Source organism: Onychomys torridus, chromosome 14, assembly GCF_903995425.1.
Source record: "Onychomys torridus chromosome 14, mOncTor1.1, whole genome shotgun sequence".
NCBI classification, from domain to species: Eukaryota; Metazoa; Chordata; class Mammalia; order Rodentia; family Cricetidae; genus Onychomys; species Onychomys torridus.
The window spans coordinates 45,967,817-45,988,723 of NC_050456.1; the positions used below are offsets into that span (position 1 = coordinate 45,967,817).

The 20,907-nt window shown below is 37.1% G+C and overlaps 1 protein-coding gene across 4 annotated transcripts in view; it reads left to right on the top strand.

Moving 5' to 3' along the window:
* The window catches only part of Fut8 (fucosyltransferase 8), a 224,399-nt gene that overhangs the window by 83,789 nt on the left and 119,703 nt on the right, over nucleotides 1–20,907 (top strand). For 3 of the 4 annotated variants that reach the window (XM_036206453.1, XM_036206456.1, XM_036206455.1), the window contains one exon: nucleotides 18,470–18,897. In XM_036206453.1, coding sequence (XP_036062346.1) covers nucleotides 18,695–18,897 — 203 coding nt within the window. In that variant the 5' untranslated portion in view covers nucleotides 18,470–18,694. Of the gene's footprint in view, nucleotides 1–2,969; nucleotides 3,063–18,469; nucleotides 18,898–20,907 lie in introns of all 4 variants that reach the window. The other variant, XM_036206454.1, reaches the window with a different exon arrangement.

Below are 20,907 nucleotides of genomic sequence, written 5' to 3' on the forward strand. Positions count from 1 at the left end.
TGGAATGTACAGCTTATAATGTGTCAAGAATTCATCAATAAAGCTGCTGGGGTGGGGGGAGGAAAGCGATACCAGGGAGAGTGTGTCCTTTAACATGGGGTTTCAGTTGCTTCCCAAATACAGTTAATAATGTGGTTATTACCAGAAGTTTTCTTTGTAAGATGGTCCTGTGCTCAATATTGGATTATGTATTGTACCAGACATTTTAAAGAATACTGACAGTGCTAGACTCATAATTCTCTCCTGGCCTACTGTCCTCGCTGTCTTATTCCTGCGCTGTGTGCCACACACTTCTAACAGTGCTGACGTAATTCTGCATTATTTTAAACTGCAGAAAAGCACATTATTTTTTCCTTTCTACTTAGCAGTTTTAGTACCAACAGTTATACTTTTTTCTTGGATGACTTCAGAATGTTTTGAAATGATGTTAGAAAACAGTAATTTTGGGGGGTTGAGTGTAGACTCTTAAGAGACCATCTCAAATCTCAGTTTGGATGTGTAACTTGGGGCAAGGTAATTTATTTGAGTTCATCTTGCTTTATGGATAAAACAAGAATTATAAAATACCTACTTTATAAACATCTTGAGAGTTGAACCAATTTGTAAAGATGGAACAAACCCTATACATGATATTTATTGAATAATTAGTTATTATTATTAATTTTCTGTTATATTCTCAATAAGTTCTAACAAATAAAAATTGTTTTTGCATTTTTAGAAAATTTTAGGAAGCAACTTTTAGGTTAGAGCTTTCCTCCTTCCCTTCTCAAATTGCTTTCAGACTGAAGTGTTGTCTAGACTTTCATGTTCTTAGGGCTTACTTGGGGATCAGGTTAACAGTATTTAGTAGTTTCCTAATAGTTCTGAGGATTTGCCCCCTGACAAGCCTTCTTGCTGGTCCTTAGACCATGTGTTAAGTAGCAAAGTTTCATACTCATGATGCTCTTCTCAGGCTTTCTGTGAGCTGGGAAGCTCAATTTCATGTCTTTACTACTTTGACATTTTTGATTTTAAGTCTGTTTCCTTTGTCAAATTGAAGGACAGCTAATCAGAACTCTTATGCTAAAAGCCAGATAATATGTTAGCCTGAAGTTTTCTTTTTGTTACACTCTTAAAAGTTTGACTCCATGAAGCTTTCTTCAGGGATTCCATTTTTTTTTTTCTCCTTTGATCATTTATAGAATCTTCTTTGGACTCTTCTAAGCCCTTAGCAGCTTCCTTAAAGTATAGAAGCCCAAACTGTCTCAATAGAAATGGATAATTGTTCAGACAGAAGGATTTAGTACCTTCCATTTCTAATGTTCCATAATTTTTATTATTTTAAGAAGAAAACATTTGTTTAGGATTTTTTTATTGGCTGTTATGTTTCTGAGTTTTGATGTGTGTTTCCCACCATGAAAATTGTTTTAGTATATTGCTTTCTTTGTGTTTTTTCAAACATTTTTCATCTTGCGTGTATTTTAGAGGGGAACTAGTCAATATTTTCTTACACATTCGCATTCTTTCTTTTGAAATCTGTTTTAAAGTAACCAAGATCTTGTTGACTTGTTGTTGTTGTTTTTGGAGACGGGATTTCTCTGTGTAGTTTTGGTGCCTGTTCTGGATCTCAATCAGTAAACCCAGGCTGGCCTCGAACTCACTGAGATCTGCCTGCCTCTGCCTACTGAGTGCTGGGATTAAAGATGTGGGCCCCTGCTGCCCAGTTTAAGATCTTGTTGACTTTTATTCCATCTAGACATGGTGGACCAATTAGGATTCTGTCAGCAAACTAATCCACGCTGGCTACTTTAGGCAAGAAAATGTAATAGAGGGAATGGATTACACAAGTGTTAGGAGGCATAAAAAGCAAAAAGTTAATATTGAAGTAACACAGATAATTGCAGGAAACCCTCTTCCCATAGGTGTGAGGGAATAAAAAGCGTAGAACAGGGCACACTAGAACCTCCAGAGAGCTACTGTCTGGTGGCTGCTGCTGCTCCTGAGACCTGTAGCTTCCACTGACCACTGCTTTCGGGTGGAGGGCCTGTGCTGGGGCATTGCTGACTGAATGAAGGAAATCCTCTCTAGTGCTTTTATTGGCAGTATTAGGAAGTTACCTAGTGACAGAGTTAACGAAGTAGTACCAGAGCACATGGGACTAATTTCCTGAATGAAATGATCCTCTGTTGTTTCATTGTTGGCCTTTGAGACCTTATGCTCCTCCTACAGCTTTCCTTGTGCCTTTACAGACCTAGGTTTTCAAAGGCTCAGGATATTTTCCTTTGGGCTGTTGGTGTGTGTGTGTGTGTGTGTGTGTGTGTGTGTGTGTGTGTGTGTGTGTGAATATTATCTTTAAAGTTTTAATTCAGGCTGTGGAAAAGAGAATTTTTCTAGTTGAGGTGAGAGTTAACATAGGGAGTTAAGGATTCAAGGGGATTTCCACAGAAGGGTGAAATAAGTGAGCTCAATTTTAGGATCCTAAACAAAACATTTTGATTGACATGTGGAGACCCTTATGTTCACACAAACATCCATATTTGAATATTTATAGAAGATAATCTGTCAAATTACTGTTATTTTAATTTGCTTAGCTTGGCTGATTGCTACAGTTTGATATTAGTTGAATTCTAGATGAAGAGCTGTAAATACACCCTGGAGTGCAGTTTGCTTTGTCCTTGAAACTCCGTGGGTGCTCCTCCCACCTCGAAACTGAGGCCTCTGCCTTTGCCAAGCCTCCATACCCCTTTTAGGAAAAACTTACCCAAGGGTGAAACTGTAATGATTTGATTTCTTAAAATTAACATTTAGTGATCAGGAATTGTATAAGTATTTTTAACTATTTCTGTAGATTTTGCTTTCAAAGAAGTTGTCCTTTACACCTCACTCTTTGAGATAAATTCTTCAGTTGACTGTGAGATATGCTTCATGTTAACAGCAAAAAGTGTGTTTCTAGATAATTAGTATTTCTTTTTTTTATCTCATTTGAACAGACAATAATTTTAGAGACCCAGATTCAAGCAATAACACCTTTCTCTGAAATACCTTGTGGTTTTCTTCAACGTCTTACATTCTAGGGAAGGAAAGTAAGTGCCATTTCCAGTTGATATTGAAGTAACTTTGTAACTTCAGAATCTTCTTCATTTTAAGTCAGAAACTCTGTTCCTTTTAGATAATTTTCCCTCACCCAGAAAACACTATTATTTGTTGATGTGGTCCTCACCGTTACTCAGGGGAGTCTACTGAGTTATGTTATTTTAGCTGGATAGAAGATACAGAAACTTCTCGAATACTTTTTGGATCCGGGACTGTTCTGTTTGCTGGGCTGTCTGTCCCTTACCTCGCACTGCCACCTAAATGGCCTAGTTTTATGCGTATATCAGTAAGGCATAAGTGGTGGTTTACTTGTCTTCTGCTTTATTTCTTTATCTTACATAAGTGGACACTGAATGTGTTTTGTGTTATTTAGTTAGAATCTATTGGAAGTACCTGGTCTCAGTGTTTAAATTAGATACTGACTTTGTTTGGCCTTTGGGCAATGCAGGACCTCGAAAATTATGTTTTGTATTTTACAAAGGTGTTCTGTCATTTACATGAATGCATTACTATTCTCATTTGATCCATTTTTTGGTGGATTTTAATCTAGATGATTTATATAGTTTATTTTTGTTACTTTTACTCATCCCTTTTGTGACTATCTCCAAATATTTTCTTACCTATCTTATTCAAATTTCTCAGTATCTTCTTAGGAAAACTGATTTGTCTAATTGTGTAATCTGACGGCTGAATTTAAAGGGTTAATGATTCTTTAAATTGTCACTATAATTCTTAATTTTAAATGCTTTACTATTTGCTAATGTGTGATGAGTTCAGATATATTTGTTATACATAATGCATTATGGATATAGAAATAGAATAACATCATAAAACCAAAGTGAGCTAACTGTTGATATGTGCACTTGGGGCTAGTCTTTCTGGCATGCTTGCTAAGTCTAGAAGCTTATTTTACAGTATTGTTTCAAATTTTGAGTTAGGCACTGTGTTCACCAATGTTAACCAATATGTTTTTTGTTAAGTAGATTAAAATTCAAATAAAATTTAAGCCAGTAATATAAAATTAATAAGCCATTTTCTCCCATGTGAACTGGCAAAAAAATTAGCTATTTTCCTTACTAATAAGAGCAACAAACTCAACAGTTTGTCCCAACCCCCCCCCCCCAAAAAAAAAAAAACTGGAAAAGAAATAAAAAGCTGCAAACATTTAAAAATAAATAATTATTTTAAGTTAGAGAAACAGGAGCCAAAACAGTGCAACAAAACTAAATTATAGGAATTACTGGAAGGCTGGTGTGGACAAGCCAGAGAGGTAAAACCTTCAGAGGGGACCCCCCCACCTCCTCACACACACACCTCCACCTGCCCCATACTTCTGGGCCTTTTCTTCCAGCTCTTTACAGTGAATATCAGCATGGAAGGAAAAAAATCCGATTCTTATAGCTGGAGAGGAGAAAAGTAATTGTTTTCATAATATCCTGGAGAACCTTTTTTAACAAGGTCTGTCATCAAGCAAAAAGTCTTTTACTGGAACTTTCTTGACCTTGGGGGAAGGGGTGTTCTCAAGTTCTCTTCCAGCCACTTTTTACCTGAGGAGGTGGAGGAAAGTTGAGAGGCACCAATGGAGTTCATTGTTGGCACAGGTCAAGAGGAGGCTGAAGCCTGATCGCAGGATCTGGTCTCTCCTTCCACACCTTGGCAAGGTACTAAAGGCCGCTTCGTTACAATTTCTTCTACCCATTGTATCCTGAAGCACTTTGGTCAAAAATTACAAGATGCTAAAATGTATGTCCCTCTCCTCTATCCACAGTTTAATAAAGAAAGAATAAGCATTGGAATCACACTCTCAGGGCAGCGATATCAGGACCAAGCTATGAATTTAAAACAACTATGATTAATATGCCAAGGGCTGCAATGGGAAAAGTAAACATATAAGAATAGGTGGATAATGCTTAGGAGAAAGATGGACATTCCGAGAAACGAGATTCAAGAGAAATAGAGATTAAGAACATTGTAAGAAGTGGAACATGGGGATAGCATTCTGTAATTCTAGCTGGTTAGAGGCTGAGGCTGAAGTATGGAGAGTCCAAGGTCCTCTTGGCTATGTAGCTTGGCCTCTGGTCAGCTGGGTGAGGCTTTCTTTGCTTTACCTGAATAGGAATTGTGGGTAGGCAGAGACTCTTTAAATACTGGTCTCTGGAAGCAGCAGGGCTCTTGATCCTCCAGTGTTTGGCAGCAGAGAGCCCTGACAGGAGACAGGCAGAAGCAGCAGCAAGTGGGTCTTTCTTGTGTTATGTTCCTAGGTCATTAGGGTGCTTAGCCCTACCTGGCACTTGGTCCCTTTGTTGACTTGATACTGGGACCCTTGTACCTTGGCAGAGGCCAGCTCTCAGCCTGGAGTCTGAGCCCCTTGTCCCCGAAGACTGGAGCTCACTACAGCTTCTTGGAATGTTTTCTTCTTTGCTCTTTATAAACTTTTATCAGCCTTCCGTTCTCTCATTTCTGCTTTTGCTCTTCTCCTTTTTTCTCTAAACTCTCCAGAACTGTTTGCTTTTTAAAATATTATTTTAAAATAATGAATGTTGCTTAAATGAAAATAGAAGTTTTATTTCCCCCCAAGACAAGTTTTATTTTTTAGACCATATAGCTCTTTGAATTCTGATATGCAAATTTGAGATCTTTCTCATTCTTATTTTTAAAAAGTCTAGCTATTTAGTGATAAGTGTTGAAGATCTCCCCCGGAGCTGCCCTCTCTAGACCCCACCCTCAGAAAGCCCGCCAAGGGTCAGTCTGGTCACCAGACCTGCCATGTGCTCTCCCTCCTGCCTTCCCGAGAGTCACCTGGGAGTTGCTTTGCTCTGTCCATTAAACCTGGGCTTAATAATTTGGCTTGATTGGTTTATTGCATCAGCAGAGGAGATCCAATAAATACTTATCAATAAATACCATAATTTCATAAAACCTCAAACATTGTGAGTATATTAAGCAAGGACAACAGACTGCAAACATTGGAGGGTGCCTCTAGAGCTTTCTGTTTACTTACATCACCATCACCATCATGTGAGTGTCTATGTCAGTTATTTAGCGGTTCGAATCCGAGTCACGGCACCAATGTTAGTTATTTAGTGGTGCTCTTACCCTGCGAGGAACATGTCCTGAACACGACAAATCCACAGAAGAGCTGTTTATTAAAATAGGAGAGGATAGAGGTGACAGGCCTGTGTGAAGCACACACGTGAGTGAGAAGAGGAGAGAAGAGAAGAGAAGAAGAAGAGAGAGACCTGTGCAAAATGGCGCTGGTTTTTTAAAGAGTGAGCCGCACATGCGTACAGGACTGCATGTGGCTACTCCACGCATGCGCATAGATTACATGGCCACGAGCGCGTGCTTTACGCAACCATGTAAAGCCACGGAGTCCTAGCCATGCAAGATGTTCTGACCTGGAAATGGCTATTTTGAACCGGAAATAATTAGGCAGTCCGCCAGGCAAGCCCAACCATGTGGACATGTTGTAATTTTCTATCAGTCTATATCACTGAATATGGGAGTTTTAAACCTAGGTGATATAGTAACTTTTGTGATCAATTTTCAGAATGAGATTATTTCTATAATGGAGAATAAATAATTTTCTTAGATGTTAATTATCTTTTAAAATGAATTGTCTCGCAATACCATTATTTTAAAATTCTTCATGTGTTTAAAATATTTTATGAGAAGAAAATACTAAAAAATGAAATAAAATACCCAAATGAATACCATAATTATGAATAATAGCATTTGTAATAGATATTTAAAATTAGTTGCTACATGAAGACACACATACAGATAAAAGCATGGCAGACATTATTTTAAGTGAAAATTTCTCTTCTGTACCCATTTATTTGTTATTATTCGAGATTATTAGGTGATGGTTGTATTCTAGACTGAATAATACTTTGTAAACAAAGAGAAATTATTTATCTGATGAAGTTTATATTCTGTTGTGTAGACAGATAGTTAGTATTTCAGATGGTGATAAGCATTCTAGAGAAAAGCAGGCCCACCAGGAAAGGCATTGCAATGTTGGAGGGGGAAGCACACTGCTTTAACAGAACAGCAAAGGAAAGTTTCAGTGAGGAAATGGTAATTGAGTGGTGGCTTGAATTTGATGAAGGACAAAGCGGTGGCTTTGTTAGGCAAAGTGTGTTTCAGGGAAGTCCACAAGTATGTATGGAGTGCAAACTTCTTTCAAGAATAAGACCAAGTTTCACTATATAGCCCCAGCTGGCCTTGGCCTTGATGACTTTCCATCTTTCTGCCTCAGCTCTTAAGTGCTGAAGATTGTCGATGTGTCAGCTCTGACCATTATCTTGTTCATCCCATTCTCATTCATTCATATCCTCCCTCTCCCTCTCTCTCTCCCTAGCTGCTCCATTGGTCCATCCATGTGATCTTATTATTACCACTACCATTAAAACAACAACAAAACCTCTACCACCTTTATTCTTAGGCATGGTAGTGATGGTAGCCCTGCAACCATCTTGTTCTCCTAGGTATCACCATCTTCAGAGGGTGTTACTCTGAGGTTTATGTGTCAAGATGTAGCCTTTTGAGGATTGATTGGCCATGAGGGGAGTTTTGCAATTGTTCTCTTTAGGGTCATGCAGTGACAGCAAGTCTACTCTCCTCCTGCCCTACATCCTTAAGCTCTTTTTTTTTTTTTTTTTTTTTTTTTTTTTTTGTAGTGTTTTCAAGATTTGTTAGAGAGCTCTACTCTTGTCCATTATTAGTTTTCATTGGTAAGATGTGTCTTTACTGGATGTTTGAAAGGATTCATGGATGGGATTCTTACTGTGAGAACTTAAAGGATTCCTGGCCCTTTGTGAACATAAGAATTATTTTAACCATTAGTACCAGAGTGCTTTTTCCCCATAAATTATTCTTCTAGGTTTTATTTTAAGGGTCTTCAATTTCTGGTTTCGAGTAATTTAAAGAGTTTCTTTGAAAACACAGGTCTTGATGTAGCTCTCCCTTTAGAGTGAGACATTTTCCAACATTTCTTGTTGCCTAGATTTTCCTGAATTCTAATCTATCTTTCCAACTCCTGGCTCCTATTTGGGTTTCTATATATTTCGGTACCACAGACACTGAAGCAACCCTGGGCTGTTTTGGGGCTCACTTGTTTTGTCTCCCTTGTTTAGAGATCAGTTTCCAGCTCTCTGATGTCAGATGCATAATTTGTCCTGTTTTCTAATTGTTTGCATTTGGAAAGTATTTCTTTTGTCTGTTTCTTTTTAGATATGGTCTTGCTATGTAGTCCTATCTGGCCAGGAACTATGTAGACCAGACTGGTTTCAAACTCACAAAAATCCACCAGTCTCTGCCTCTTGAGTGCTGTAATTAAATGCGTGTGCTACTATCCCTGGCTGGAAAGTAATTCTTGACCGTTCTTATTTCCTTATGGGTAAAAGCAAAGGTCTCATAACATTTTTTAAAATGGAGAATGATATTCTTAGCAAGCAACAGATGTGGCCTATTACAAATTGAGTACAGCCATGTGAAAAATACTGATTTTAAAATGTTGCCTAAATTAAATTTAGTTTAGTAACATTTCTGCTATTTTACATGTAGCTGTAAATAAAGATTGTTTTAGCTGCTTTTGATCTGATACTAATTATCAGTTAACTGATGTGGTAAATTAAGGTTGGAATAACTCTAATGATTTACAATGGCTGATCTTGTTTTGGTTTTTCTGTGCCTCACTGAATGAAGATCACTGCCTGTGAATTAGTTTGGTTCAAGTCTTCCTTTCTTCCCTTTCTCTCTCTTACCTTTCTTGAGTTTAACATGACAAAAACCATAACTCTTACTCAGTATGGGACTTCCTATGAAAATGGCTGAATTTCTTTTATCATAAAATAATTATTTTAACGGTGTATTTGAAATAATTTTAAATGTCTAATAATAAGATTAGATATAACTGTGGGACCATGCTGCTGCACAGATATTTTATTCTATCTCTTGAGATGCTGTGAAATTGTATACATTTATTATCACTCATTATTTCTTTATCTTCTTCCTCCATTAGTCACAAAGCACTGGAAGCATAAAGTGAAGTGAAATAATTGAGAATGTATCACTAAGTATGAAATTAGGTAAAAGGAGATAGAGATGTGTTTGGGCCAAGCAGTAATGGCCCTCAGTCCTGGCAAGGGGTGTGTGTGTGTGTGTGTGTGTGTGTGTGTGTGTAAGTGTGTGTAAATAAATCAAATGATTGTCAGTAAGAGAAAATTGACTGAAAAGAGAAAATAATAGTTATACAAAGGTACAGATTAGGAAAAAATTATTTAACGGGATACTTTTATAAGGACCTTTTATAGCAGTAAATTACACTTAAAGTTGAAAACTATTTAAAAGAAAGTTTAAACCGCTCCCATTTTGTGAATATAATTGAAAATGCCATTAGTGAAAATTGACAAGTTTATTAAATGCCTGAATTATGTGATTTTATTATATTTTTATTAACTTATAGAGAATTAGATTTCATTATTGTGTTTTCCTCCTCCCCTCTTTACCTCCCTTTCTCCATTCTCCCCCACTGCATTGGTTATTTGTTTTGAGATGCCTTGTGTCACTGGCTGGCTTTTGTTCACACTTTGGTTGAGCCTGAGCTTTTTTTTTAGCTCTGGGTCTTTCTTGGCTTCCTTTCCCCATGCTGGGACTACAGGAAGACAGGATCTGACCAGGGAACACAGGGCTGCCTGGGGTTTGTGACCTGCTGCTCCAGGCTCTCTAATGTTGGAATTGCCTGTCATTCTTTTAATGGGAAGAACTTTAACAGTAATTATTTTTTCCATCAATTTAAATTCAATCACTAATGTACAATTCTATTTTTCACATATTTCAGAGACAATAGGATCAACTCAAATAACTAGTGCTTTAATCAGCAAATGACAGGACTAGGCCCATCTTTCCTAACCTTTTCAGAACAGATGGGATAATTGTAAACATTCACTTCATAATTCTTTGAATTAAAACAAACTAGATAGTCATTACTTCAGAATGCTTCCCTAGTTAATTCTATGTGATGAGATGGACTTAAATTTTCAGGTGAAAAAAAAAATCATTTGTTACATTTTAATGAAGGTAAAGTTTGCAAGGTTAACAGATGTTTAGTTTGACTGTTATTTTTTTAATGATGTGCTTTCTTGGTTAAGAAACACTAGGAAGCATAAGTTTGGAAAAAGAAATTATAAACAAAATGTTAGAGAAAAGCTAGTCATGAGTTACAGAGTACTATTAATTTAAGAATCCTTTACGAATTAAGCCAGTTCAATTCTAGATTAACATATCCTCAAATATGTATCTTTAAAAAAGCACATTCTCTGTTGTTTTCAACCCTCTTTAAAATTAAGGTTTGGGGATTTAGCTCAGGCCCTGGGTTCGATTCCTCAGCTCAAAAAAAAAAAAAAATTAAGTGGTACTAAAGAATTTATTAGAATCTTTTTTTCTAATTGGCTCCCATAAGTGAAAGGGGTAGTTAACATACATGTATGTGAGTGTGTGTGTGTGTGTGTGTATCCATACATATGTGTGTGAGTGTGTATTAAAATAAGAAAAACAGAATGAAGCCAGCAAAAATAGTTGACCCCCCCTGTCATTTTCTGTAAAAGCACCATGGTGAAACCAACTGAATTAAAATGTGGAAGGAAGAAGGGATAGAAGAAAAGAGTGATATCTATGAAGTTCAGTTTTCATTTAATACTTACATAGTGTGGTAGTTGGAATGTAATTGGCCTCCAAAAGCTGATAGGGAGTGGCACTGTTAGGAGGTGTGGCTTTGTTGGAATAGGTGTGGCCTTGTGGGAGGAAGTGTGTCATTGTGGGGGTGGACTTTGAGGTCTGCTCGAGCTATGCCTAGTTTAGTTCACTTCCTGTTGCCTGTGGATCAGAGGTGTAGGGCTCTCACTCCTTCTTCAGCACTGTGTCTGCCTGCACTCTGCCATGTTCTGTCTGCCATGTTGACAGTGGACTGCACCTCTGAACTGTAAGCCAGCCCCAATTAAATGTTCTCCAAGAGTTGCTGTGGTCATGGTGTTTCTTCACAGCAATAGAAACTCAACTAAAACACATAGTAATCACATTTTCACATTTCTTCTTGATGGGGTAAAAATATATGCACCTAAGAATTTAAAATATTTGTTATCTTTGATACACAAATACAGAATATTCTCTTAATTCATCAAAATTGCTAATAATTTAGAAATTAGTTGGCCTAGTTATGAGTTACAAACTCATAATCACATTAATGAGATTTCTACAAGGAGTATCTTACTTTAATAGTTATGTGCAGTAATATATCCGGTTGTGTTTTCTCATGTAATTAACTTATAATATTCAAACAAGTTAGAAGTCTGGACTGCTCCTCTTACCCTCGGGCAGTCTGAGGTGGTGGTTGAAGAGATGGGTGACTGGGTCAGGCGCTTGCTGTGTAAGCATTGGGACCTGAGTTCAGATCCTAGCATCCATGTAAAAACCAAGGTATTTCTTTGAGTGGCTATAATGCCAGCACTGGGGTGCAGAAATTGGCAGATCCTAGGGACTCCTCAGTAGCCAGTGTAGCCAAAATGTCAAATTCAAGGTTACATTAAAAATACTGTCTCTATCCTCAGCTCAAAACAAACAAACAAACAAAAAAACCTTAAGAAGCAGAAGTGATTTTCTGCCAACCAGGGTTCCCCCATTGTGCTGTAAGTCTGTATTTAAGACCTCCTCCCTCCTTCAATAAATGACATTCGACATTGAAAAAAAAAAAAAGAAGAGGGGGTCAAGATCATGATGGGGAAACCCACAGAGACAGCTGACCAGTGTTAGTTGGAGCTCACTGACTCTGGACTGACAGCTCAGGAACCTGCATGGGACTGAACTAGGCCCGCTGAATGTGGGTGACAGTTGTGTGACTCAATCTGTTTGTGGGGTCCCTAGCAGCATGACCAGGACTTATCCCAGATGCACGAACTGGCTTTTTGGAGCCCATTCCCTGTGGTGGGATACCTTGCTCAGCCTTCATACAATGGAGAGGGGCTAGGCTCTCCTTCAACTTGGTATGCCAGACTTTGTTGACTACTATGAGAGGTCTTACCTACTCTGAGGAGTGGATGGGGGCAGAGTGGGAGGGAGGTGAGGAGGCAGGAGAAGGGGAGGGAGGGGGAACTGGGGTTGGTATGTAAAATGGAAAAAAAATTAATAAATAAACATATTTAATAAAAAAAAATACTGTCTCAAAAAATAAGGCAGAGAATTGGTGGAGATTGAGGGAGGCATCCTGGTCAGCCTCTGGCCTCACAAATGCTGGCATAGGCAAGTGCACACATGTACACAAACACACACACACACACACACACACACACAAATGTGCACATCCATAAGCACACACACATACAACACAAATAAACACATACATACACACAAAATAAGGTGGAGAGTGACTGAAGAAGACATACATTATTGGTTGTTGGCAAAGCAAGTAAAGTGATACTATTAATAAACTGAAGTGAAATGTGTACATTTACAATTCTTCTAATTGAGTTGTATGTGTACATCTATACTTACATGAATATATATTTGATTGGTAACATAATGTAGTGTGAAGAGCAAACTTCTTAAATCTGTCATGGGTTATAAAGTGTATGGACAGCTTACCCAACTATAAAATTGGAATATATTTTGTAGACACAATTGTGAACATTATGTGATAATATGCATAAACATTGTAAAACATTTATAAACTCTGGTTAATCTTATCTTTCCTTTGCTTATTAAAACCCAAATGTATTAGCCTACTACCATTTATACTCTGTCAAGATTTTGCTCCTCAAGGCTTGTTCTAGTTCCTTCTCTATTGCTGTGAAGAGACACAGTGTCCAAGGCCACTTACAGAAGAGTTTGTTAGGGCTCAAGTCTTATAGAGTGAGTTCATGGCCAACATTGTGGGGAGCATGTGTGGTGGTATTGTGTTACCCAAAATATTGTGTGTTCCCTGAAATAAACTTATCTGGGGTCAGAGAACAGACCCCACTAGAACAGAGCCAGAAATGGTGGCTAGAAAACGGGAAGAGTAAGCCATAGCAGAAGTTAGGCGGTGGTGGTGCGCGCCTTTAATCCCAGCACTTGAGAGGCAGAGCTAGCCGGATCTCTGAGTTCAAGGCCACTTTAGAAACAGCTAAGCATGTGACCAAGCCTTTAATCCCAGAAACCCAGCCTTTAATCTCAGAGAGTGACAGGCAGAAAGGGAAAGATATAAGGCGTGAAAACCAGGCACCAGGGTGAGTTAAGCATTTGGTTAAGCATTTTGGCTGGATAAGCATTCAGGCTTTAGAGCAGCACAGTTCAGCTGAGATTCATGTGGAGGAGGACTCAGAAGCTTCCAGCCTGAGGAAACAGGATCACCTGAGGAACTAGCAAGGTGAAATAGCTGTGGCTTGTTCTGCTTCTCTGATCTTCCAGCATTCACCCCAATAACTGGCCTCGGGTTTGATTTTATTAATAAGGACCTTTAAGATTCATGCTACAAGCATAGCTAGTTTGTCTAACCAATTGTAGATCTAGATTCAGTGTCTCAAAGAGAAAGACAGCTAATGTCTTAGTTTGAAATCTATTGCTGTGATAAACACCATGACGAAAAGCAACTTCCAGCTTATAGTCCATCACTGAGAGTAGCTGAGTCAGGAACCTGGTGGCGGGAATTGAAGCAGAAACCATTACTCAGCCTGCTTTCTTGTGTATACCCCAGGACCACTTACCTACGGCCAGTCTGGTGGAGTATTTTCTCAAGCGAGAGTTCCTCATCCCCGATGACTCTAGTTTGTGTCATGGTGACAAGAAACTAAGGAGCGCAACGAACAGTTGGACTATACCAGATGTTGACGTCTGGCCTCCACACATGCATGGATGTGCATACCTGCTGTGGTGGTGTGAATAAGAATGCCCCCAAAAGTTAGTCATTTGATTGTTAGTCATCGGGGAGTGGCACTATTTGTAAAGGATTAGGAGCTGTGGCCGTTTTGGAGGAGTGTGTCACTGGGAATAGGCTTTGAGGTTTCAAAAACTCACACCAGGCCAAGCATCTTTCATTCTCTCTCTTGGCCTACAGAGCAGGATATAGTTCTCAGCTATTGCTCCAATGCTGTGAGTGTAGCCATATTCCCTGCCATGGTGATAATGGACTAAGCCTCTGAAACTGTAAGCTAGTCCTCAGTTAAATGCTTTCTTTCTAAGAGTTGCCTTTGTCATGGTGTCTCTTCACAGCAATAGAGCAGTGACTAAGACAACTGCCCTCATCCTCCAGTGCATTGGAGAGTCTAACTATGTTTATGCCTGAACTATGAGGCGAGGTCTTACTTAAATGTGCACTTTTAATATTTGTTGTCTATTTTTCCTTGAAAATTTCCTTTTCAGGAGTGTACCAACACTAGAGAAATGCATATAGATTTCATTCTGCTTGTTTTAAAGAGGTCTGAAAATACAACTTAAAGATATATATGGGCTTATAAAAATATTTTAGAAAAGCTGTTTTCAAATATAAAGCAAAGGTTAAGTAAGATTGCAATACCAGAGAGAAAGAAAAGAAAAAGGATAAATAAATCTTCTAATGACGTCAACCTTCTGCTTAGGAGTTCTTTACTTAACAGTAACACAGAACAGGATAACCCAACAAAACATAGCCATCTTCCTCAATATTCTCTAGAAAAGACAACTGTTGTTCCCATTTTACAGGTAAAGAAATTGGCACCTAATGAGGTTACCTATCCATAATGTAGCATAATACAGATTCAACTGATCTTAACTCTGTATTATAGCACATACAATTTTAATCTCTATCCCTTGTCAACATTAAGATAAAATTATGTTTTATCGAGTACTTCTTCTTTGCTAAGCAGTACATATAATGCTTTGCATATCATTAACCTTATTTAGGCTTGTAACAGTTCTGCTCAAACTTCTGGTCTCATTAATACTGCACTCTAGCTCTCAGATTTAGGAAAAGACTTTAGTAAAAATTTGCTTGTGGTATTTTTGTTGTTCAAGAAACAAAAGTAAAAATATTCTGTTTTTTTTAGGTAGCAGAAGAAATAAATCATTTAAATACCTCTATCCTTTTAAAAGTCAGTATTGAAAAAAATCAAAAACATTGGCAGGAGGAAGCCCGCCATATTTTAATCTATTTAATATTCTGCAGAACAAGAGTATCATGAGATTCTAAATAGGAGTAAGATAATAAACATTTGAAAAGAAATCAACCCACTTTGAGAAAATTTCAGAATATTGTAAGATAATGCGTTGACAACAGTAAATCCTCAAGTTTACAAATGATTTTATTTTTAATCCACTTTGCTTACAATAGTGCTCTCCAATTTCAAATTTGCTGTCTCAAGTTTGACATAGATGTCATGTGTGACACAGTCCTTCATGCATTTACCTGCTCACAAGTTTTCATTAGTGATTGAATGGCAGCTACTGCTCTAAGTGCTTGGGAGACAACAGCAAACTAAATGACCAAAACGTTGGCGTTCATGTTTTGACAGTCATGGTTCAAACATGACAAGAAAACAACTAGGCTTTGGCTGTGGTTAGCAGATAGGAGAACAGTTCAATACATACTCTTTTAAATCATGATAAGGAAAATACTACATAGAAAATACTCATTTTTCGACTTCCATTTAGAAAATATTTGTTAAGAACTCTATAGAATTCTGAGAAACAATCTCTTAAAAAACAGAGTTAAGGTAATATTAATAGTTAAGAACATGATCGTGTTTTACTTTATAATAATTAATGTTTTATAGTTTATATAATCTCAGTCTTGCTGCAAGTATAGTAATTTAATACTTTGGATATTTTGAATACTGGAATTCATCAAATTCCAATGTTATTTCTATAACAAAGTACATGTTTCTATAAACTTTGTTAAAATCTTCTCTTTGAATATTGTGATAATTTACATTATAATTGCAAGTAAAATGTTTCAGCCTATTTTGTTATTCCTTGTTGCTTAAATTATTCTTTTTTGAAAGTTTTGTTGTCTATCATAGTCTAGGGAAAAATGAAGTTGTAATTTTTTTGTTTATGTATTTGAACATCTGCCTATCCAATCTCCTAATATCTTGGGAAATAGCTAGGGTCTATAATAGCTTCAGTGTGTGGTATGATGGAAATTTTCAGCAAAGTATTATTAACTCACATGTCCATACTTCAATTTTTGATGAATTATTAAATTGAATCCATTGCTTAAGCTGCCAGACTAGAGCTTTATTTTAATCAGGAAGCCTTGAATCTCTGCATTGTTTCTATATGTGTGGAAAAGTCAACCTCACTAACTGATTCTTCACCAGTGTTAGAACACGGTCCAAGAATGGAGTTGTGCAAGGTGGGTTCTGAGTGTGTAGGAGAAAATGCCAAGAAAACAAGACAAATCTTGTGACCACAGTTTCTTTAAAAATACAAAATTCTTGGAATGTGTTTTCATGTCCTTCCCAGGGGTAGTGGACAGGAGTGAGTTTACTTCAGGTTCTTCATCACAACTGGCTATTGTTATTTGTTTATATGCCTCTATAGGAAAACATAGTTTTGCCACGTGCAGTGATTTTACACTTGTGTGACTCTTCTTAAAGTATAAATTGATGCTCTGAATAAAGTTGGCTATTGCATGAGACTTCAGTCCACCTCATTTATCTGCTCTGTTCTCCCTTTAGGGTGGTAAGCAACCTGAACACTAAACAGACTTTAGTCTTTGAATGCTAGATGGGGATATCTAAGATTGAGAGGCACAGGGTTTTGAGAAAGGGAGAAGATAAACAGTAGAGTTCAACAACAACACAAAGTATCCTTAGTAGACTTAAACTATTTATTAAGGTAGCAGACAAGACATTAAATAGTCCTTGGGATTAGTGCTTCCTGAATGTTGCTTTCAAACAATAGTCAGTGAATAGATGCCTCCTCCCATTCTGTGTTTTAGCAGAAACCAGAATAAATGGTGTTTCTAGGACATTCTATTGGAGAGAATTTCTTCTGAGTTTTTGTTCATTTAAAGTCAATAAAAATTAAGATTCAGAAGTAGAAAAATAAATAGTAGCCCTATACTTTGATTTTTGGAATACTTTTTCTTCAGCTTTTCCTTTTCTTTCTTTTCTTTTCTTTTTTTTTTTTTTTTTTTTTTGGTTTTTTTTTTTTTTTTTTTTGGTTTTTTGAGACAGGATTTCTCTGTGTGGCTTTGAGCCTTTTTCCTGGAACTCACTTGTTAGCCCAGGCTGGCCTCGAACTCACAGAGATCCGCCTGCCTCTGCCTCCTGAGTGCTGGGATTAAAGGCGTGCGCCACCACCACCCAGCTCTATTTACTCTCTTAGTGGTAATTTAATTTGTGGTCATGTGCTCCATGTATGTAGTCTTACATGTTTAAATGTTTTAAACCAAACCCCCCTTTATAAAACTATATAATTTTGTTCTTTGATATATGACTTTTCTTCCATAGCTTTAGATTTGCCCAGTCACTTTAAGTTACATTTTTCATATATGTTCTTTGGGGGAGAAGATAATTTTATTTCTAAGATAATTCTAAGCATACTGATTGAGAAATGACAAAACACATAATTAAAGCTAATTAAAGAATGAACATTTGGAGTTTAACATGCACAGTCACCCTAAGGATCTAACTGGTGTTAGCCTTCTTTTGGAATTTTGGAACTTTTATTAGTTCATATAGAAAAAATGGATTTCATCGTGACATTTCATACATATATATATATATATAATATACTTACATCATATCTACCCCTGTAATTATTAGTGTTTTTAAATATATTTGAAAAAATAATGGCCTGGCCTGATCCATTTGTACCTTTTGATGTTGGTGTGGTTGCCAATTGGTTGATGGTTTATGATGATAACCTTTGCTTCTCTAAGGTTCAAGTCAGTTTGAGAATATATCCTAAAAATGACAGTTTGCAAGTTAAATAGTGAAATGACAGCCCAGTGGTAAGATGGAGGGATGAGAAGTTGTAGAAATGAATTCACTCATACTGAGAACTTGCTTTTGCTTTAGATAATGAACACATTAACCTGAAATACATAGCTGAATTTGTTTGGCTTAATTGTTCAAAGATACAGTCTTTGAATCCCTGTATGAGGGTTATTACACAACAATCCAAGAAAGAATAGTTGTGATGGAATTAGACTTCCAGGCTTGGAGTGAACTATTTGCCATTAGGTAGAACCCTGATGTGTGCGGTTGACTTAATGTACAAATTTAAAGCGTTTACTTTTTACCTGGTACTGGGTAGCTAAACTGTCTTTCAGCCTCCTGGCCAAAAAATACCATGGGGTTTTCTGGGACTCCATAAATGTCAATTTATGTTGTTTTCTGTATCTCAAAACAACTTAGTGCATCTCTTACTCTTTCCACAGCATGTAGAGCCACGAAGTGAAGCGCAGGACAGGGAAGCTTCCTACTTGCATCACCAGGAAGATCCTTTTGTAAGAGGCACAGGATACCAGAGACTAACTTGTCTAAAGCATCATGTGTTGAAACAACAGAAACCTATGTTCCTGTGTGGCTAACTAGGACCAGAGTACAATGTTTCCAATTCTTTGAGCTCCAGGAAGACAGAGAACGGAGTTGAAACTCTGAAAATGCGGCCATGGACTGGTTCCTGGCGTTGGATTATGCTCATTCTTTTTGCCTGGGGGACCTTGTTGTTTTATATAGGTGGTCATTTGGTTCGAGATAATGACCACCCTGATCACTCTAGCAGAGAACTCTCCAAGATTCTTGCAAAGCTGGAACGATTAAAACAACAAAATGAAGACTTGAGGAGGATGGCTGAGTCTCTCCGGTAGGTTTGAAATACTGAAGGATTTGATGAAATACTATGCTTGGCTTTTAGGTATGGGGCCTCATTCTGCTGTTGAAAAGTACAATTTCTACAAACTGTCTTTGCAAAATTTTAACTGTTTTAGCAGGCATTTTAAAAGTTCAGTGATACATCTATAGTCAATGTAGGTAAAGTCTACATAGTTGCAAATCATATTTTTCATATGAATCAGTATATAAAAGCTATGGTATTAATTTGCTTATGTTTCATTTACAATTATGTTTAGACTGTTGAACACAAACTTTATGTGATTTGAGTTAGTGGTTATTAAATTTTTTTACTCTGTGGACTACAACAGAGACATATTTTTTGAAAGGCTTAGTTACTCTTGTTAAATTCTTCAGATGAATAGCAAAAATTCATTGTTAAGTAGAACAGTGCATCTGGAACATGGGTAATTGTTATCATTACTTCTAGTATACTAACAATTGTGACATAGCTATTCAAAGACATCAGTTGTTTGGAAAGCTGATTTCAATGGAAAACACAAACAGTGATAGCTATTTATAGTTATCTTTAACTCACAGTTACTGAGTTTACCAGTTGTCTGACAACTTCTGATTCTCTTACTTCACATCTAAGAATAAGCATGTGTGTAGAGCTTTCTGTCACTTTAAAAAGCTGCAGGGCTAGAAATGAACCTAGGAAAACTTGTACATTAGAGGTGGTAATTGGCAGTACTGGCAAGTGGTGTTGAGATATAGCTGAATTATACATTACTTTTTAGAAACATAATTCAGGAATGGAAAGTGGAGCACTAGAGAGGACCTCCTGGTTCTCTCACGCCACCATTTGCATCCATTGCATTTCACACTGCTTTTAGAACTCAGATGTCTCACATAGTATACTCTAACTCATCGTCAGTTTTGTCTTTAAAAAAATATCCTACGGTAGATAATGTTGGATGTTAACACTTTCACAAAAACAAATGAAGGCTTAGCTTCGGTGTGAGTTGTGAAAGGGGTAATTGTCACAGTAGGATTACTCAGCAAGGAGCTAAGTGATCAGGGATAAGAAAGTGGATGGTAATTTTCTGAATTGAATCATCCTATTGGAGGTTCGTCAGGCAGGGTTATGGAAGGTGTGATCTTTGAATTGAAGTTTATAAGTGATTCATTATTCTTGATTTAGCCATTGCTAATAATAACTATCATTTATTGGGAATTTGTCATATGCCAGGTACTGTGCCAAAGACAGATTATTTTATATAATTTGAAGATATCTTTATGAGATTCTAGTACTGTGTTCAATCATTTTACAGATGAAGAATCATAAGGGATGTTAAGTAATTTAATTTGTCCAAGATTACACTTTAACAAATGGTGGAGCCTTCTTTGAATTCTGGCAGTATAGCTACACAGCCTGAACTCTTATCTTCCTAAGCTGAAAACAGAAAAATCACTGACCCAGAAAAATCTTAATTAAAAGTCTCAGTACAGACTTCTCTTCCAGAGAAGATTTTTTTCTTTATAATTTAGGCTCCTGAATAATCATTGAATTTTCTGCATGTTCCATCTTTAATACTGATATTTGTTTCCTTTTTTCTTACTACAAAGTATCTTGTTTTTGCTGTATGAAGGAAAATGTGTTATTAATATGAGTTCTTCAGAAAACTAATCATAGTATCTTTTAATATTAATTTTTATTATTTGAAAATTATGTATATATGTGTCTTTCTACATATAGATTTGTGCTCACGAGTACCATGGGGTGCAGAAGAGGGCATCAGATCCCCTCGAGCTGGAGGTGCAGGCACTTGTGAGCCATTTGATGTCTTTGCTGGGAACTGAACTCAAAGGCAGGATCAGAACCTGTTCTAAAGTCTAAGCCATCTCTCCAACCCCACATAGGGTCTTTTAAGCTGCTTTTTAAAAATATTTTTGTACATTGAAATTAAATTCCTAACAACTGCATTCAAACATAGAAATAGCTTTTAAGAGCTGACATACTTAATAAATGTAAATACAATCT